The sequence below is a fragment of the Stomoxys calcitrans genome, chromosome 5 (assembly GCF_963082655.1).
Source record: "Stomoxys calcitrans chromosome 5, idStoCalc2.1, whole genome shotgun sequence".
NCBI classification, from domain to species: Eukaryota; Metazoa; Arthropoda; class Insecta; order Diptera; family Muscidae; genus Stomoxys; species Stomoxys calcitrans.
Genome location: NC_081556.1, coordinates 64235539 through 64257230, shown reverse-complemented (window position 1 = coordinate 64257230; position 21692 = coordinate 64235539). Strand labels below are relative to the sequence as shown.

General features: G+C 37.3%; 1 protein-coding gene across 2 annotated transcripts in view; it reads left to right on the top strand.

The window, feature by feature from the left end:
* LOC106094109 (activator of 90 kDa heat shock protein ATPase homolog 1) overlaps window positions 1-21692 on the top strand; it is a 112016-nt gene that overhangs the window by 51387 nt on the left and 38937 nt on the right. For both annotated transcript variants that reach the window (XM_059369506.1, XM_059369508.1), the window contains exon 3: window positions 13896-14031. In XM_059369506.1, coding sequence (XP_059225489.1) covers window positions 13896-14031 — 136 coding nt within the window. The remainder of the gene's footprint in view (window positions 1-13895; window positions 14032-21692) is intronic.

Below are 21692 nucleotides of genomic sequence, written 5' to 3'. Positions count from 1 at the left end.
ATTGGTACCATTTGGTACTTTTTTTACAGATGGAGGTCTAGAGGTCTGCAATTTGGCATGCAGGTACAACTAGCAGAAATCTGATGGGTGACTAAATAATCTATTCACAACTTGTACATTTTGGTACCAGTTGGTACTTTCTTTATAGATGGAGCTCGAGGTCTGAAATTTAACATGTAGGTACAAGAAAGAATTATATAATGGGTGACAAAATGATCCTTTCAAAATTAGTACATGTCGGTACTAAAAAGTGCATAATATTGGATTGCCCAAAAAGTAATTGTGGATTTTTCATATAGTCGGCGTTGACAAATTTTTTCACAGCTTGTGACTCTGTAATTGCATTCTTTCTTCTGTCAGTTATCAGCAGTTACTTTAAGCTTGCTTTAGAAAAAAAGTGTAAAAAAAGTATATTTGATTAAAGTTTATTCTAAGTTTTATTGAAAATGCATTTACTTTCTTTTAAAAAATCCGCAATAACTTTTTGGGCAAACCAATAGTACGAAATAGATATTCTTCGCGCACAATTTGACAAAAATTTGCCGATTGTTGAAAAAAATTCGACAAGTGTAAGGTAATGTACTAAATGTGGTGTAATTGGTACCTTGAAAGAAAAAATATATAATTTTTATTCGTATGTTTAGGTACTCTAACGTACAAAATAGTACTTTCTTAACGGAGTGAATTGAAAAAAATATGTATGTATATACATGTATATATATATATATATATATATATATATATATATATATATATATATATATATATATATATATATATATATATATATATATATATATATATATATATATATATATATATATATATATATATATATATATATATATATATATATATATATATATATATATATATATATATGAAAAATCCACAATTACTTTTTGGGCAATCCAATATTATGCACTTTTTAGTACCGACATGTACTAATTTTGAAAGGATCATTTTGTCACCCATTATATAATTCTTTCTTGTACCTACATGTTAAATTTCAGACCTCGAGCTCCATCTATAAAGAAAGTACCAACTGGTACCAAAATGTACAAGTTGTGAATAGATTATTTAGTCACCCATCAGATTTCTGCTAGTTGTACCTGCATGCCAAATTGCAGACCTCTAGACCTCCATCTGTAAAAAAAAGTACCAAATGGTACCAATTTTTGCACCAAAATGTATGAATTTTTAATAGTCAACAGTGATATATTTCTTTGTTGTTCCAATACGCCAAATTTTAGACCTCTAACTCCATCTATGAAGAAAGTACCAAATGGTGCCAAAATGTGCGAATGGTGAATAGATAATGTGGCCATCCATCATTTATTTAACAGTTGCACCTACATGCCAACTTTCAAATCTCTAGCTCCATCTGAACAGAAAGTATCAAATGCTACCAAAATATACGGAATTTTAATGGAACATTTAGACAAAACAATACAAATACATATATACCCATAATATATTTCATAGTTTTAACTACATGACACATTTCAGACCTCAAGCTCCATCTGAGGAAAAACAAATTTCAACGAAATGTTACCTCTTTCCGTTCGCGGAGGGCAAATATGTACCATTTCGTACTTTTTGATACTTTTTAGTACCTAAACGCACGAATATCACCAAATCCTCCAGCCTTATCCCGTGCCTATGACCCAACAAGACCAACATTCGTGCAAAATTTCATGATTCTAGCTTTAGTCGTTTGAGCCTACATTTCAAATTTTAGACCTCTAGCTGCATCTGCACAGAAAGTACCAAGATGTATGAGTTGTGAATTGATTATTTAGTCACCCATCATATATTTCCTACTTTTTTTATTCATAAGTTTATAGATACATACAGCGGTCAAAAAAAGTATTCATCATTCAATGTTTTTTTTTTTAATAAGTCTACAAAAGACAATTGGAATAAAAACATATTAAACTAATGATGCAGTAGTGCTTGTGTGATATATATGTACACAATTTCATTGTTTTTAAAGAAAAAAATAGTATTTATTGGAACAAAAAGGGCCATTTTACAGCTGAACACAAAAAATTAAACAAAAAAAGTATTCATCATTGCAAAAAAACAAAAAAAATAAATAACATAATTTAAAAAAATTAATACTTTGTTATTCGACCACCGCGTCTTATAACTTCTTTTAAACGGTTTGACATCGATTGGACTAATTTAGCGGTTATATTTTGGTCTATATTAGTCCATTCCTCCATTATCACCTGTTGCATTTGACTCTTGCTCGAAAAATTGCGCGTTCTCAATTTGCGTTCGAGATGTTCCCAAAGATGTTCAATTGGGTTCAAGTCGGGACTTTGAGGAGGAGTTTTAATGACTTTGGGGCAGTTATACAGCATCCACATCTTGGTATTTAAAGCAGAATGTTTGGGGTCATTATCTTGATAATATTGAAAGTTATTACCAAGCCCAAGCATTACAGCACTATCTTTTAAATTCCTCTTTAAAATGTCAATGTAATACTTATGATCCATTACTCCATTAATAATTTCAAGATTTCCCGCTCCTGAAGCCGCCATACACCCCCAAACCATTAAACCACCTCCACCATGTTTTACAGTAGCAACTGTGTTTCGTTCTTCAAGCTCTGTATTTGGTTTTCTGTACACTATGACCTTTCCATCGCACCCAAAAAGATTAAACTTGCTCTCGTCTGCAAAAATGACTGTTTTCCAAAATGATTCGGGCTGTTTTACATACATTTTTGCGAAGTTTAGCCTTTTCACTCGGTTTATTTTATTTATAAAGGGCTTCTTACGTGCAGTTCTTCCTCTGTAACTATGCCTTTTGAGTGTATTTCGAATTGTTTGTGTAGTAACTTCCTTCCCTAAATATTCCATAGTGTTTTTACGAAGAATGGTCGCATTTGTCTTCGGAGTTTTCTGAACTTGCCGCACAAGCCAACGCACATCTCCAACTGAAAGTGCTTTTGGTCGACCAGATCTTGGTTTATTGTCAACAGTTTTCGTTTCTGTCCACTTTCTGATGATGGATTATATAGTAGATCGTGGTCTATTTAATATTTCACTGATAGTTTTTTGAGTTAAACCATTCCTATTGTGTTTTATTATCAAAACTTTTACCTCATCAGAAACCTCGTTTTGCTTACGACCCATTTTGACAAAAACTATATTTTCAATGAAATTAAATATTTGCTGTCAAGGGCAAAGCCTCCTTTACTAAATAAAACAGAAAAGGGGGATTCCCAAATAATATTTGAATTTGACTTTGATGATAGCACATCAATGATGAATACTTTTTTTATTCTGTTTTTGGTGTTATTATATAAAATTGCATTTTTTGCGCTAATTAAATTTATTTTTTGAATTTATTTTAAAACATATTACGAAAAATAAACTATTGCATAAAACTGCATTATTTGTTTACTTTAAATTTTCTTCAATTACCCAAAATAAGTGAATTTATTATCAATTTTGCTAATGATGAATACTTTTTTTGACCGCTGTATATATATATATATATATATATATATATACATATATATATATATATATATATACTAAAAAGTATCAAAAAGTACGAAATGGTACATATTTGCCAGAGGATTTGGTGATATTCGTGCGTTTAGGTACTAAAAAGTATCAAAAAGTACGAAATGCTACATATTTGCCCTCCGCGAACGGAAAGGGGTAACATTTCGTTGAAATTTGTTTTTCCTCAGATGGAGCTTGAGGTCTGAAATGTGTCATGTAGTTAAAACTATGAAATATATTATGGGTATATATGTATTTGTATTGTTTTGTCTAAATGTTCCATTAAAATTCCGTATATTTTGGTAGCATTTGATACTTATATATATATTTGATATATATATATATATATATATATATATATATATATATATATATATATATATATATATATATATATATATATATATATATATATATATATATATACATATATTTGGTAGCATTTGATACTTATATATATATTTGATATATATATATGTATATGCTTACAGACTAACATAAATATACATATATTCAAACAACATTGATATTTAACTAGGATTTAAGTATAGTATTATTATTCTTTTTAATGAGTATCTATCTTCAATAAGATCAAAAAGATGATAATATTTATTAAAATCGAAACAAATACGACAAAGAGGATCATTATTAAGCAGCTGAAAATTTCTCGTTGGTCTTGAAGGAACGGTAATATTAAGACTTTAAATTCCCGTGTAAAACATTTAAGATGAAAATGATGTTCAACATTTTCCTGCGGCTACTGAGAGTAGTGAGCGTTAATAATTTAAGTTAGTTAATTTAATCTAAACGTATAGGAAGGAAGTGTTTAATAATTCCACCGATTACGAACTGTACTGACTCAATTTATTTCTGTGAATATTATAAAACGGATACCAAATAACGGATCCATATTCAAGTGTACTTTGGACAAGAGAAATATACAAGTTCTTAGTGACTGAAGGATCATAAAATTCTTTACTCCATATTTTCATAAATTCAAGAGAACTAAAAGATTTATTCACCATCATAGAAACATGTTCTCTAAAATTCAATTTACGATCTAAGAGGATGCCAAGATCTAGAAAAGTTTATTCTGTGTCAATATCACGACCGTTAAGATGATAACTTTTTGACGAGTGTTGCGTTCTATAGAAAGACATTAATTTACATTTCGAGATATTTAGTTCCATTAAATTTACATTACACCACAAACAAAAGTTATCAAGATCGAGTTGTAACAAATCCTGCTCAGAAGGAACACAGAGCGATTTGAAAATGTTGACGTCATCAGCATACATACATTAAGATTGAAGAATTTTTAATAAGACAAGGTAAATCATTTATAAACAGATTAAAAAGAATTGGACCCAGATGACTGCCCTGTGGAACACCGGATTTCACAATAATCGGCTTAGATAAAGAATCGCCGAAGTGTACATTCTGAAAACGCCCTGATAAGTAAGAATTAACCCAATTTAATAATACAGGAGAAACCCCGATTTTAGCGAGCTTTAACAAACGTATGCCATGATTGACTTTATCGAACGCCTTACTAAAGTCGATATATATAGCATCAGTCTGTTTCCTCTGCCTTAATCCATCATTGACAAGAGTTACTAAGTGTAAAACATTTGTAACAGTTATTCGAGCTTTGCGAAACCCGTGTTGCGCATCTGAATAAATTGAAACAACTTGATGGGAGATGTTATCAGTCATAATCTTTTCAAGAAGTCTTGGTATAGTACTTAACCTTGCAATGCCTCTATAATTTGATTCATCGAACCTACTTCCAGATTTAAATAGGGGAATAATATAGGATTTCTTCCATAGTTCAGGTACAAGGCCTAATTTTATAGATCTTTTGAGATCTTTTAAGGTGATCTGCGCAAAATTAAGTACACTAACAGGTACCCCATCAGGGTCTGGTTTAAAAGAGCATTTTGGAGATTTCAAGTTCTCAGAAACGATATCAATAGTTATAGAGGAGGCCACCGTAGCGCAGTGGTTAGGATGTCCGCCTATGACGCTGAATGCCTGGGTTCGAATCCTGGCGTGACCATCAGAAACAATTTTCAGCGGTGAGTTTCCCCTCCTAATGCTGGCGACATTTGTGAGGTACTATCCCATGTAAAACTTGTCTCAAAAGAGGTCGGCTATAAAAAAGAGGCCCCTTATCATTGAGCTTAAACTTGAATCGGACTGCACTCATTGATATGTGAGAAATTTGCCTCTGTACCTTAGTGGAATGTTCATGGGCAAAATTTGCAATTTAGTTATTCGAGTTATAATTAATCTCGTACAAATATTCAGAGTTGATATCATACATTTTATCAGAATAAGTCGAGACAAAAAAGTTTACAAACATTTTACAAATTTCTCTATTTCTTTCGGCTTTAAAGGAGTTAGTATTAACAAATTTATAATTTTTTTTTTGGATTTGATTTCACTTGTTGCTTCATGGAGCATAAATAATACGGTAGGCAATATTATTTTCTGTATTATATTCCGACATAGAAATTGGATGCATGGAAAAATCCATAGAAGAACCAGACATTTTATATTAAACAACTTGTTTTTTTCTATTTTTAAGTTTGGCAAGTTTTGGAGTATTCCAAGGAAAAACATGTAAATAGTGTATCATAAAAATTACGCAACACCTCATTAAGATTATTAGATTTTAATACATCCTCCCAAACGATATTGGATAAACGACTATTCAATTTTACATAATCTGTTTTAGGAAATAAGTAGGCTCTATCGACTTGACCACTTGCCTCTTAAGTTTGTAAAGAGATGGAATAAATATTTTTGTATAAATAGTTGGGTGAAACTTGTCTTCTGGTAACACTAGAGGATTACAAGAATTTATGCAAACATCATGAGGCTGATTAACGAAATTGAGCTCTATTAATTTGTTCTGAGTATTGAATGTACGATTCACTTGAAACATTCCATAATTAAGCAAAGTTTCAATAATAACATTGTGATCAAAACTCTTCCTCCAGTTTGTTTTTGACTTACTATAACGGTCACATCGAAAAGCCATCGAGCAAAGTTTACCTTGTATTCAAAAACATCTTCCGGTACCAATATTTTAAATGGGGTCTTCTACGCTTCTCAGCAAATTGAAATTTTATAACTTCGACATCAATATTTTTGTTCAGTTTCCATTTTACTTACGATATGATTTCATCAGATGATCTTTCACCAGCGAAACGCGAAGCAAAAATAGTCTTTCGGTACAAGACTTTTTAGATGTCCATTAAAGTTAGATGTTCCGGGAGTTGAAGATGGTATTGTCCCAGGTTACGTAGCAGGAGAATATATTGGATTTAGAAGTGATTGTTTTCACTGCATCCTTACCATTTGAGATGAGGTTTGCAGTTGGAAACTGAAAATGTGTAGAAGCGCTATTTACGGCGGCTCCAGGTGCTTCAGCCATGTTGATAGAAGGAACTGAAGTTGTAGATTTAGTTGAGACGATGTTATTAACATCAATGGGTTTTTTTTCTTTTCCTTAAAGAGTCGGATGGTGAATGTAGATATTCATCAAGATAAGCGGAATTTTAAGTTAGGAATTCCGTGCTACTTAAAAAATCCTTAATTGATTTCAATACGACTCCCCTAAGTTGGTTCATGTCTGATATTGTGTCTCCACCTAAGTACCGGTATCTGTTGGACGCGAAAGTCGGGCAATGACAAAGGAAATGCTCCAACGTCTCATCATCTTCCCGCATGCCCTACACATGCTATCACTTGCCGCACCGATTTTACATCAGTGAGCTCGTAGTCCTATGTGTCCCGTTATAATACCAATAGCTATACTGACCTCCTTCTTGCTTCTTTTCAGTAATAGCCCCGTCTTCTTATGATCTGGATCCCGCGATAGGATTTTAGCCGTATACCGACCGTTTCGCTGTTCCACAATATTGCATGCGAATTCGTCGCCCACTCGCTTACTCGGACTGCGTCGACCTGAAAAGCTTCGGGTTAACCAAGTTTATTGAGGGCAGTCCTCTGGCCTGCACCGCCAAATCGTCTGCCCTTTCATTTTCCCTTACTCCGTTATGGCCCGGCACCCAAACGATGCAGATTTTCCCATCCTCAGAGAAGGCGTTGTTAATCTCCTTACACTGCAAGACTGTTCGTGACCTTACCGCCCTGGTTGTTATTGCCCTTATGGCAATTTTACTGTCGGTAAAAATGTTCACACTCGACGTCCTCACGTTAGCACCACACCACTTCACGCATTCCTTGATCACACGGATCTCCGCCTGCATGACCATATTATGGTCAGGCAGACTAAAACAGATCTCAGTCCCTGTGTTCTCAATGTAGACCCCCAGGCCCACTCTGTCTTCTATCTTTGATCCCTCCGTGTAACATTGTCTTCCAGATGGAAATACTAGGGTTCCGTCAATCCAACAGTGTGCCATAGCCTTAAGTCCCATAGCCGCAGTGGCTGCCTCACACTTAATCTGTATGTCAATGTGTTGGATATCTAGAATAGTCTCCAGAACCCAAGTGGGCGTGGTCCTCATCGCTCCGCCTTTGCCAAGACAACATGTTCTCTGAACCTGTTGTATGGTCCCTATGTTGCACTTTTTCTCCATAGCAGTCCACCGAACCAATTTACTATCCTCGGATTCCGGCCTTATTTCGAGCCAACGGCCCGTCTACATAGTGTCCAACACCTGTGAGCCTTCTCAGTACGCTCCTGAACGTGACACTTTCAATTCAGTTTCCTGTCCAAGATCACGCCTAAGTATTTGACCTTGTCAGATATGGAAATCGTCTTATTGAGGAAACGTGGTGCGTTAAATTGGCCCACCTTCGTCTTCCTCGTGAACAGGCATATTTCAGTCTTCTGGGTTAACATTGAGACCTTGGGTCTAGCCCAGTCATATGTCATATGCAATACCCTTTCGGCCCTTCTGCATAGCTCGTTCGGATCCTTACCCCTTAGAAGTATTATAACATCGTCTGTGTAAAAGACGGGTCAAATCCCTCTTCAATCAGCATCCGTAATAGGTCATTGATGGTGGTCACCCATAGGAGTGGCGATAAAATGCCCCTCTGTGGCGTGCCCTGTGCCACTTTCTCCCTTATATTTATGCCATGCGACACACAATTTATCCACCTGTTCCTTAGTATATAGTTTATCCAGTCTCTAAGGACCGGGTCTACCCGGTACTGGTCTAAGGATTGGATCAATGTGTCGGTCCGCACATTGTTAAAAGCCCCTTCGATGTCAATGCATACCGCCAGGGTGTACGTTTTGGCGAAGGATTCTACTATTTTATGCACAAACTCGCGCAGGGAATTCTCCACCGACCTTCCCTTGTCATAAGCATGCTATTTGTATTTGAGCATTTCGCTAGATGTACTACTCTTTATCATGGTGTCACCAATGCGTTCCATGGTTTTTAGTAGAAAGCATGTAAGGCTTATGAGTCTAGGCCTTTGGTATCGCATATCTTGCCTTGCCGAGCTTGGGTATAAACACCACCCTTGCCTTCTGCCAGGCTTTCGGAGTATATGCAAGTCCTAGGCACGCTGTGAAAATATTGGTCAGATGAGGCGCCAGATAGTCTGCCTCTCTCTGTCGTAACGGTTTGAAGCTCCATAAGAATTCCTTCACCACAAATTCCGTAATTATAAACCTTCGATCAATGTCATTATTTCAAGATTCCTTTGTCTCTGTGAGTCCCGTCATATCCTGTGGAAAATGGGTTTTCACCAAAAGCCTCAACATGTCCTCCGTTATCTCTGCTCTCACTCCCTTATCGTCTACTAAAGTTTCAGTTTGGACATGGGTTTTTGAGAGAAACTTTTTTATCTTGGCGGCGTCATTAACGTTATCGACCTGTTCGCAGAAAAGCTTCCAGGAGGCACGTTTTGCCGCTCTGGTAATCTTATTGCATTCCTTGAGCCGTATGTAATACACATCCCAATAAACTTCCGTCTTTTTACGACGTGCTCTGTTAAAAATTCTGCTGACCACTTTCCCAATATTGCGAATCTCCCCGTTCATCCAGAGTTTTTCTTGGGCTGATTTCCTTTCCCGAAGAGGACAACTATCTTCGAACCATCCACCAGTGCAATTGTAATCCTGTTGACATTTTCGTCAATGTCTTCTATACTTGGGCAATCTAAATTATCTTGCCCAAGTCTTATTCTGAGTAGCCTTTCGAATTTTGTTCAGTTGGTCTTCAACTTATTCCGGAAGCTTATCGGGTTCGGCGCTGGCCGTGCTATTCTGAACCTAATGTAGCGATGGTCAGAGAAAGAGCCTTATCGATTAGATTTTCTGAACATATCGTCACAACACCTACTCCCTAATACTAAACAAAGGTAGCGGTGTTATTAGTTCGTTAGTATTCAAGAACTCTGACAGGGCTTGGCTCCGCTTATTAGTGTTGGTACTACCCCACGAAATGTGGGTTCGCATCGCACATTAGTACATCGTTTCCTGTCTGTTTTGCTTTCCTCACCAGCCGTTGCACCCTATTAGTACACCCTACACGCATCGCACCCTACTGTACATCGTTTCCTGTCTGTTTTGCTTTCCTCACCAGTCGTTGCAGCTACGACGTGGGTGGCGGTGTCGGAGTGTCGAAAGACAAATAAAGTGATGCCAGGTATGCTCCACCTTCTCCCTGTCTCACCACGTTTGCATCCGACATTAACAAATCTGGGGAAAATATATAATTAATTTTTTTATGACACATAACGTAGGTCCTCGGCCGAGTACCAGTGTTAGCATAGAATAATTGGTGGCTCGTATATGTCAGTCCAGAAACTTTATTCCGGGTCGTCCATGGCTCCTGAATTAAGGCAATATGAATCTTGCCCTGATTTTCCCCATCAGAGCGTGTGTAGCAATCTCGCTCCGGTGAAGGTTTATCTGAATTACCTCAATCATTGGTCCTCCAGTAAATGGGCATCTTGGGAGTAATTGATAATCTCATCGTCTGCTCCCTGTTCTTTAGACTGCATTGACTTTCCTGTCGCAGCAGTGCCTGATGTCATCGTTTTAGCTTCCTTGCCTAGTATAGTCTTCCGGCTTTTTATAAAGTCGGCAATTGTTCAATCGTCGGGTCATTGTTCGTTAAGCTTTATTGGGTTTCCATTCCCTGTACTGCCTGATGTTTCAATACTAGGATCTTTGTCTATCTTAGCCTTCCAAATCTTAAGTAAATGGGCTTCTTGGAAGTAGGTGATGATACCATCATCGGCTCCCTGTTCGTTGCGTTGCAATAAGTCTCCTGTTGCTGCGCTGCCTAATGTTTCAATACTAGGATCTTTACCTATCCCAGTATTCCGAATCGGTGATGGGTCCGTCATCGGGTTCCTGTTTGTTAGGCTGTGTTAGATCTCTCGCCACTTCACTGCCTTACATTTAAGTATTAGGATCATTGCTTCTCCTAGTATTTCCAATATTGAGTCGTGCCGTGATTGTCTCGTTGTCGACCCCCTGTTTGTTGGGCGGTGTTGAGTCACCTGCCACTGCACGGCCTGATGTCGCAAATGAAAATTTCTGCCTATCCTAGTTTTCCAATCTCGAAAAAGACAGCTTTGCTACCGTAGTGCGCCATGCCTTTAGTCTTAGTCAAACTTGTCACGGAGACTGGATCAATGTCAACCACAAAGAGAGTTCCTTCCTATTTCTCCTCCCTGTGGAAGACCTCCCACTTCGCTGCGACCAAACCTTCGTTTTGCTTCCCCAAGAATCCCAACATGCGTTCCGTCGCAAATTTACTGCCCTATCCCCTGATGAAGACCGTAGCCTTTGTGAGCTGGGCGATGTCCATCTTTCTCACCAGGTCGAGCTTTGTCCCCTCCCAGGGAGCGCGAATACCTCTGACGAGCTGTTTGACGGTATCAATATATTTAACCGACACAAAGCGCAGCGTAAAGATGTCTCCTCTTAACTCGCAGCTCATCATGTTCAAAAATCCAATCGTTAACCAGATCCTCCACTTGGGACCGATGATCTGGTGGAATCCTACCGGATGCCGATTTTGATGACTGCATAATGCTCATCTCTGTTATGCTTCCTTGCCACTCTGGTTTAATAGGGCGGCTCCATACCATTCTCAGCGACCATCTTCCCCTTCATGGCTGTGGCCTCCTTTTGGAAGTCACAGTCCTCCATGAAGACTCAACAGCCGTGCGCGCTTCCTTCGTTCCTGTTCCAGTTTTGTCTACCAGATGACATTGTCTGGAGTCTCCATTGCGGGATGGCTGGTTGATTTTCCCTGAGTACTTGAAACCGGGAAGCTCTTTTTCTTCTTCCGTAATTGGTTGTTGTTGTAGCAGTGTGTTGTACACCGAGGCGGCAGCCCTAGCCGATGGAGGCCATCCGGTACGTACAACCGGCTGCCATGGGTTTGCTTCAATATTTTAGCAGTGTTATGCACTTCGGGAGATCTGATCCTTTTTCCAGCTTCCGTAGAAGTGGTGGGAATGTCAGTTCAATCGCTTCCAGCATCCTGCACTTTCGCCCAATTACGCTGCCGGTACAAACTCCTCTGTCTACTTCGAAGTGCACCGGATCGCTTTCTCGGTCTGCTTGTGAGCTTAGCAGCCATCGCTCACTTCTGCTGTCATCCCGATGCCCTCATCTCTCGATTCGACTGCGATTGACACAGTCGCTGTCTGAATCCGAGTGAGAAACACCACCTTTACTTAAAGGCTGGGGACGAACTGTGCATCCCTCTGGTTTATCCGTCTCTTTCTCATTAATTAGTCTGACGACTAGTTGTGCGCTTCAACAATTACCCTCGACTACAGGTGCCAAGGCACCCACACCTATAGGAGGGGAGGACAACATGTTGCGGTCTGACGCCACCACCGCAGATGTTGAGTCTTTGGAGTCCATTTCTAGCTCACTCCAAAAGGCTTTAACATTTTTTCGTAGTAGGTAGTACCTATTCCGAGATACGGATACATAAAAAATGTCCGTATCTCGGAGTAACAACTACGAGATTTATTCCGAGATACGGACATTTTTCTTTAAGAAGCGAAATGGAAACACGTTCGCTCCACTCAACGGCTACTTGATTAACCTACAAAAATTTAACAAAACAAGTACAAAAGGAAAATAAGACAAACGTCAACGTCAATAGAAGAAAATATAACAGGTCAATAGAAAAGAATATAATAGGGTTGTATTCGAAATACTTCCCATATTCCAAAACCCCCTTTCGAAGTAAAGAGAATGACATCAGTGACCATCGCTTTGGTCATGCTCGTAGACGGAAAAATGTCATTTTATTATGGTGTTAAACAAGAGTGACACCAATAATATCTTTTTCAAATTTAAAATTGGTTAATCAAAGGAAAAATAGGCTTTTATTGTTTGTGAATAGGAAAAAAACATATTTTACCTATTTTCGGTTTATATAATGTTTTAATTCTGCGTGAATAAGCCTGAAAATATATCTCAATTTTAAAATAAAATTTTCAATTCTTATCCGTTATAAAGAGATACCGGGCAAGAAACATGACAAATGCGATGTTTGTTGGAGGATAAATACAGCCCGGCCGAACTTAGCACGCTTTTACTTGTTAATGTTAAACATAAACTTGTAATAATAATAATTTCGATAATATCTTGCATAATTTAATTATAAGTTCTTTGTTATCTTGTTGTATGAGAATACAAAATAAATAAATATGAAAAAAATATCATACATACATTCAAAATTACTCAGAATACTCTAAGATTTTTCTAGATAAAGTTCGAAAAATATTGGAACAAATTGTTCGAAAGTTTAGAGACTGTCAGGCTATTTTCTTATCAAACCTACTAAAATAATGACACAGTTACATATTTCATTGGGTGTGTTTTTAGATCACTGTAATCATTTCGGAAAATTTTCTCACAAAAAATTTGAAAATGATCAGATTTTTGGAACCAACGTCTGAAACTGTTCAGAATTTAGGATCAATCACTCGAGTTTCTCATCATTTTCGAATGTTCTTTTAAGAATTTTGTCCGAATATACTACGAAAATCTAATAAAACATTCGAAATTTCTGATTGAAGTCAAAAATTCCCTTAGGTTTTTCTTGTGAATTCGTCAGACAAATCCAAAGGATCATTCCAAATTTCCCCTGACAAACTTTCAGAGTCGGTGTTGCGGTTTTGCATGTAAATTGGAATCGGTATCGGAAACTTTTGAAGAGATTCTGCCCGAGTTCGAAACGAACTCGGTAAAAAGTGTTTCTCGAATACGTAAAACCAACTTTGAATGATTAACAATTTGGTCAATTTTTCAAATGAGCGACACTGTTTTTCCGAGACTTAAATAAAATAAGTAAATAAATAAAATTCCACTTAACTCTAATACAAATTTTATTTTAGGTTTCAACTGTATGGCGGAAATGTTCACGGTATTTTTGACGAACTCCAACCTGAAAAAAAATTAACACTTAGATGGCGTTTGAAATCTTGGCCTTCAGGACATTTCTCAAACGTTTCAATAGAATTTAATGAATTGGTGAGTTGATTTTTCTATATGTATTCTTTGTAATGTGAAGCCTATAAGGCTTCATATAATATATGCTTAAGCGACATTACCCGAATTTGTACCTGTACTGGCAAAGCCTTTGCATATTTATTGGCTTCTTCGGGGCTTTTTGGAAAAAGGGAATTTGTACCATTTAGTACGATAGCAAAGATCTAATTTTTACGTATATAGGTTAAAAGTATAATTGAGCCGAATCTAAACCACCATAATCGATTTCACACAACTCGTTGAAAAAGCCTTGGCTCATCAGAAATCGGGCAATCCCATGGCAGCCGGATTGACCCGATCCGAGTGTATGGAATCCCCTAAAAAAAAAAATTATTTTTATAGAAATTCAACAAATATTTCAAACTTTAGTGAATTTATGATTATGGCCACCTTGGCGCATAGGTAGTTAATTCCAATCACCCAATAAAAGTGTTTATGCTTTTTAATGTTAAAACAAATAATTTGAACGTTAATCTTAAATATAAAAATATACAGAGCGCTTTACATTTATGTGCGATGCGAAAAGGGAAGAGGAACATTAATAAGCAAATGATCTCATCTGTGCTTCATGATTACTTTCCTCTGGATTCTTGCGATGGCAGGTTGCCAAATTACTCCCAAATTAAACAGAACTGTAAGTCCAATGCGTCTGCCACTGGTCCTTCACACGCATTCTGGGGAATTGTGTTTTTTTGAATCGGATTCATCTGATGGTTGTTGTTGTTGTAGCAGTTTATTGTGTTCTATCTCTCGTCTGCTTGATTCTGTTGTGTGTCAAGACTCAGGAACTCTGCGACTAAGATGGGGTGCGTCCATGGGGATCTGGGTCTGAGTCGAGTGGGTCTGGCCGGGCAGTTAAACAGGTGACCACAGACCGGCCAATTGCTTTGTACGTGGTTCATCTGATGGTGCGGCAAGCGCATTAAACAGTTTGAGTTTTGTTGCGTAGTATAGTGGGCCAAACGGCAAAAAAAATGGAAATAAATCTACAAGTTTTACAAAATGTTTTAGACATTTGTAGAGGATGTCATAGACTTTCAGGAAAGTTGCAGTAGGGTGAGATACCGGGTGGCAAAGTTGTGACTTGGATTTTTTCAGTGTTTCTTTTTATAACTTCGTCAATTTTTGAGCTCTATAAACGGCGCCAGTAAATGTATGCACAAAATAAAAAAAGAATCGTCAATATGTTTAAAAATGGCATCGTTGTTAATATGAAATATATTTCTTGTCGAAAGTTTGCAAAACTTTTCAAAAAAGATATTAAACAATCTTTTGCCTTGAAAGTATTATCATATCTTTCAATTTTGAAAAAAGTTTTAAGCGCTAATTTGTCTTATTTTGACATCAAACCACCCTCTTATCTTAAGACCAATATGGGCATTTTTTTACTAAATTTTAAAAGTTTCTCACTGGCAAAAACAGTTTCACGTGTTTTTTTCACTTTTTTTAGGTTTTAAATGTTCCCAACAACTTAAGGTATGTCTCGCCATATCCTAGCCATTAATGAGGTCGTGACAGCCAAAATACTAAAACAGTCGATTTTCAAATAGTGCTATCCAGATCGCTTCAAAAAGCCCAACAAATTGCGAATGTTCACACTGCTAAATCAGACAGGTTCTCAAAGAAGTGAGAACCTGAAGTGGAACTCCCTCTGACTGCTAGTGCAGGACACACATACAGAAGGTGTTCTGTAGCCTCTTCTTCTTTTGCAAAAGTCGTTGCTGGCAACCTTCAGTCCGTCAGCATGTTTTCCGATTGACAGTGACCATCTATCATTCCTTGTCCTTTGGGCCTGGTCCTGAAAACTTAGCTTACATGTCGCTAGAGGAGGACTTTACAGCCGTCTGTTACTGACAATAGCAGGCCACTGTTAAAAATTTTTACACATATTAAAAATTAAACTAAATCTGAAAAAAATCATTTATTCATACAAAATTAATTTTCAAGCGCAACAAAAAGCCTTAACAAAATCTGTTTCCCTCTATATCAATAATATGCTCTTACAATATTCCAAATAATCGTCTTACTATCGAATTTTTCAAAAAAACTTGAAAAAATTCGCTACAAGACTTGAAAAATCTATTTTGCGTCAACCACTGTGCAAAAACGGAAAAAGTTGATACTTTGAAACCGGTCTCAAACGACAGCTTATGAAGTCTAGTTTCTAATCCAAAAGGACCTATATTCCAAATAATCGTCTAACTATCGAATTTTTCAAAAAAACTTGTAAAAATTCGCTACAAGACTTGAAAAATCTATTTTGCGTCAACCACTGTGCAAAAACGGAAAAAGTTGATATTTCGAAACCGGTCTCAAGCGACAGCTTATGAAGTCTAGTTTCTAATCCAAAAGGGCCTATATTTCAAATAATCGTCTGACTATCGAATTTTTCAAAAAAACTTGAAAAAATTCGTTATAAGACTTCAAAAATCTATTTTGCGTCAACCACTGTGCAAAAACGGAAAAAGTTGATACTTTGAAACCGGTCTCAAACGACAGCTTATGAAGTCTAGTTTCTAATCCAAAAGGGCCTATATTCCAAATAATCGTCTAACTATCGAATTTTTGAGAAAAACTAGAAAAAATTCACTACAAGACTTGAAAAATCTATTTTGCGTCAACCACTGTGCAAAAATGGATACTTTGAAACCGGTCACAAACGACAGCTTATGAAGTCCAGTTTCTAATCCAAAAGGGCCTATGTTCCAAATAATCGTCTAACTATCGAATTTTTCAAAAAAACTTTTTCAAAAAGATTTTTCAAGTCTTGTAGCGAATTTTTACAAGTTTTTTTTGAAAAATTCGATAGCTAGACGATTATTTGGAATATAGGCCCTTTTGGATTAGAAACTAGACTTCATAAGCTGTCGTTTGAGACCAGTTTCGAAATATCAACTTTTTCCATTTTTGCACAGTGGTTGACGCAAAATAGATTTTTCAAATCTTGTAGCGAATTTTTTCAAGTTTTTTTTTTTTTGAAAAAATCGATAGTTAGACGATTATTTGGAATATAGGCCCTTTTGGATTAGAAACTAGACTTCATAAGCTGTCGTTTGAGACCGGTTTCGAAATATAAACTTTTTCCATTTTTGCACAGTGGTCGACGCAAAATAGATTTTTCAAGTCTTGTAGCGAATTTTTACAAGTTTTTTTGAAAAATTCGATAGTTAGACAAATATTTGGAATATAGGCCCCTATGGATTAAAAACTAGACTTCATAAGCTGTCGTTTGAGACCGGTTTCAAAGTATCAACTTTTTCCATTTTTGCACAGTGGTTGACGCAAAATAGATTTTTCAAGTCTTGTAGCGAATTTTTCCAAGTTTTTTTTGAAAAATTCGATAGTTAGACGATTATTTGGAATATATTGGAATAAGAGCATATTATTGATATAGAGGGAAACAGATTCTGTTAAGGCTTTTTGTTGAGCTTGAAAATTAATGTTGTATGAATAAATGATTTTTTCAGATTTAATTTAATTTTTAATATGTGTAAAAATTTTTAACAGTGGCCTGCTATTGCCACTAACAGACGGCTGTAAAGTTAGTGGTTTGTGACTCCACTAGTTAAATTCGGAATTTATCTTCATTTACATCAATTCCCTTGGATATCTCTGTGGCCCGGCAGCTGAATTTTGAACTGCTCAGCGATCTCGTTGAGAGCTGCGACAGTCTAGGCCATTTTTTGTGTTCAGAATAAGTTCGGCAGGGATTTAATGGATGTCTGGCTGACTGAAAAGATATTTATGCCAATCGTCGTTATAACATTATATCTTAGCCATTCCACCACTTCCTTAATTGCCAAGATCTTCGCTTGATACACACTGCAGTGGTCGGGTAATCTTTTCGATATGACTAGTTCTAGATCTTTAGAGTAACCCCAGAGCCCACCTGTTCGTCTAGTTTGGAACCATCCGTATAGAAGTAAATGAACCTTCTATTATCAGGGATATCGTAGTTACAGTCGTTTCTATCGGGAATATTGGTACAGTACTTTGTATCAAAAATCGCCTCAGGTAGGGTGTAATCCACACTGCCTGGAACATCGGACATTGTATCAAGGATAACACAGTGTCCGTAGCCGCCACATGACCAAAGTGATATCTCTCTAGCCTCACGGCAGTGGTCGCTATTACTTGTCTAGCCACAATGTCCAGAGGCATTACATGTATCATTAAATTCAATGCATCAGAAGGTGTCGTCCTCAGTGCGGCTGTGATGCACAAACAATCCATCCTTGGGATCCGCTTGAGTATTGAGCAGTAGGTGGACTTTTGAAGAGCCGTCTACCAGACCGCAACACCATGTAGCATTATAGGACAACTGCATTATATAACCAATACATGACACGCGATCTAAACCCCCAGCTTTTGTCAATGGCTCTCTTACAGTTGTATAGGCCAAGAGTATCCTTTCTTGCCCTTTCCAAAATGTTGGATTTGAAGTTCAATTTCCTGTCCAGCAAAACACCCAGCAATTTTGCGTTTTCTGTAAATGGAATATTCTCTCCTCTCAAGGAGACAGAGTGGCACCTGTCTCCTCCTCCTGTAGGCAACTTGTATCTCCTGCTGAAAAGCACGGATTTATACCCAGACCACTTTCCGTAGTTATAGTGCTGGGAAACTTTCCCTTAACCGCAATTGCCACCACGTCATCAGCATTCGCGACCACTTTTGCACCTATTTTTCCAGAGACAAGAATATATTGTTAATGGCTATATTCTAAAGTGCACATACGTGTATCACTTCTTCTACAGAACACAAAAGAACTATGCAAATATCTTTATTCCATCCGGTTTTATGTAACCGGCAACATAAAATCCATTTTCAAAAAAGTTGAATTTTCCAAATTTTGTTGTTGTCGTCATCATTAGTCATGAAAAATTACGAAAAATCTATATACGTGCATTACGCCATAGCTTCCTTCCTTCGTCTTTTTGTTTGGACTTTGAGTATAGATGGCGGAGACATGTCTCAAATATGCCAGCTTGTATACAGGAGCAGCCGTCCCAACTGTCAGAATCAAACGAAATCACCGAGTTATGGTTGTGCTAAATCATCCAATAAGTTCTTGTTAATTCCAAATATGTGTCTTCGAATCATTCAAATTGAGTTTTAAGTGTGGTTGAGGTTGTCGTCGATATTGTAAGGTTGTGGTTGTCGTCGATGTTGTATGTCGAGGGTGCCTATTGCTATTAAATTAAAACAATGTAACAAAAACGATTAACATCTAAATATCACAATCGCCCAAAAGGACATATATCACAGATAAGTCGACTTAATCCAAAATGTACTTAATCTAAGTGTACTTAGGTGAGTGTGCAATGAAATGGTGGAAAGAAAGACATAATCATCAATAATATAGCGATATAAAATGCAACAGCATACATACAGCGATCAAACTTATCCATCAATTTTAGCTTCCTGGATGAAGCAAACTAAACGTTTATTATATTTATCAAAAAAATTGAATCGAGATCTCAGTGAGCAATATTTGGGGCACACAACAATCATGTGTGGCCTGTAAACAATCTATTAAAAATTTTTTCTCCGCTGGCTCCATATCAGTTTTAATTAACCAGGGACGGGAGGGAATATCGAGGAACAGCTCAAAAAATGTTCTGCCTTTCTCTGTAGCCTTTATTTGGTAGTCAAGGTTCCATATATCATATATTTCTTTCTTTATACGCCTTAAACCTTCCTCAAAAGTGTATTCGAAATAAACTGGTACATTAATATCAGCAGCATACTTCGCCAGCCAGTCAGCAGTTTCAATAATTTTAATGACATTTACTGATAAGAGAAGGCTTCAGCTTCCGAAGCATTCCGACAACAAGGTAATTTTTCGTACAAGGGGCACTAAGCAATTTACAAGCATTTAAACTATCCGTGAAAACAACAATTTCACAAAAACCGACCTCCAACGCAATCTCCACTGACTTATATAACGCTATTAGTTCAGAAAATAGGCTTAACGCACTCCTCTGAATTCTAAATAGAATCCGCAGTTCCCGCGTGACGTTAAACACAGCACATGTAGCACTCTTGAACGATGCATCAGTAGCAAACACAACAAACCCATCACCTTTATACTCCGCTTTCTCTTTGCAATACGTCCTTTGAAAAATCTTGGATTTGCCTCCACCAACAATCGAATACCGCACCATCAGATTGCTGGGCTTTCATACTTCGTCCACAACAGAGGTCGCAAAAAAATCTCATGAAACGTGTGATAAACATGCAACCATTGCGTATAACTCAGGGTTCACGAATTTTACTCTTAACAACTCCTTGGCCGTCAGCCACAAACTGCGCTCCACGGCAGACATCTCTCGCAAGGGCATATATCACATGAGTTGGTGTAGAGGGCGTCACTCCCAAACATCTCCTCAGTGAGGCATTTTGAGTTGTCATAATCCTTCTATTTATACTCATCGGTGTATGGGCAGCAGTGGTCCTCACATACTCCTACTTTGATTTGATCAGAGAACGGTATAGATTAAGCGCCACAGAAGGATCCAAACCTCCCTTAACAGGCGTGAGGAATTTAAAAACATTTTTCCTTAATTCGACTTCCTTCGCAATACAAGTGTAGATACTTTAACGTTTTGACATGTTGAAACACAGCTGCATTAACAGACAGGTTCACTTTTTTCCTGCTGCCCTGCTGGGACTTATCTGCCTGAAAAGCCAGATTCAGGTCTTTACACATGTTACAAAAGGCGTTCACCTTCCTCTGCAGCTTCTTTTCCGCTTCACTAAAGTCTTTATCAAACACCATAATCAAAAAATCATCTGCATATTGGTAGATCAAACTAGACTGATCTTCAATGCCATGTAGGTTCTTGGTATAAACATTCAACAACATCGAAGATTAAGACATCAAAGACATTAGTTGCGCTTTTGCTAAGACACAATATTCTTTTCGACAAAAAATTGTCTATCCGCCCTATATAGTGCATCTCCAGACCACAATCCACTAAAATCTTGCTCAGCACATCAAACTTAACACAGTTAAAAGCATTAGCAATATCTAGGGCCACAATAATAACCTTGTACCCAAACGCCTTAAGAACCGCAGAACGATTTAATAAATCGTTGACGCAAGATGACGTAGACCTCCCACTCCTATTTGCAAAACAACGTTCAGGCAAGAATTCAGTAGCATCCAGAAAGCAAGCAACTTTATCCTTAACCATTAGGTTAATCACAGAAACAGTTATCAAGGAAATCGGTCTGAAATTTCTATAATCCTTTAAGTCCTTGCCAAGCTTGGGCAACGGAACAAATCTAATCCTTCTCTAACCATCTCTGATCAAATTCTGGACAAAGCAATTATTAAGGACAGTAAATAGCATGCTCTTGGAGATGTCCGGAAGAGCTTTAATTATATCATATGTAATCCCGTCGCATCCACCAGCCGACGCCTTTCTTTTGCTAGTCAGCACTTTCTCAAAATCCTCAAACTAAACAGCCCTTAAGGACACCAGATCCATAGTAGCCGAATCATCATCGCACGGCACTTGCTCCTTCAAAAATCTTAAATATACCTCATTGTTATCTGCATTCCATGAGCTGGCAGCACCACTCTTACGTCTCCCAACTACATTTTTCACAAAATTCGATGCCTGCTTCGTTACCGAGTT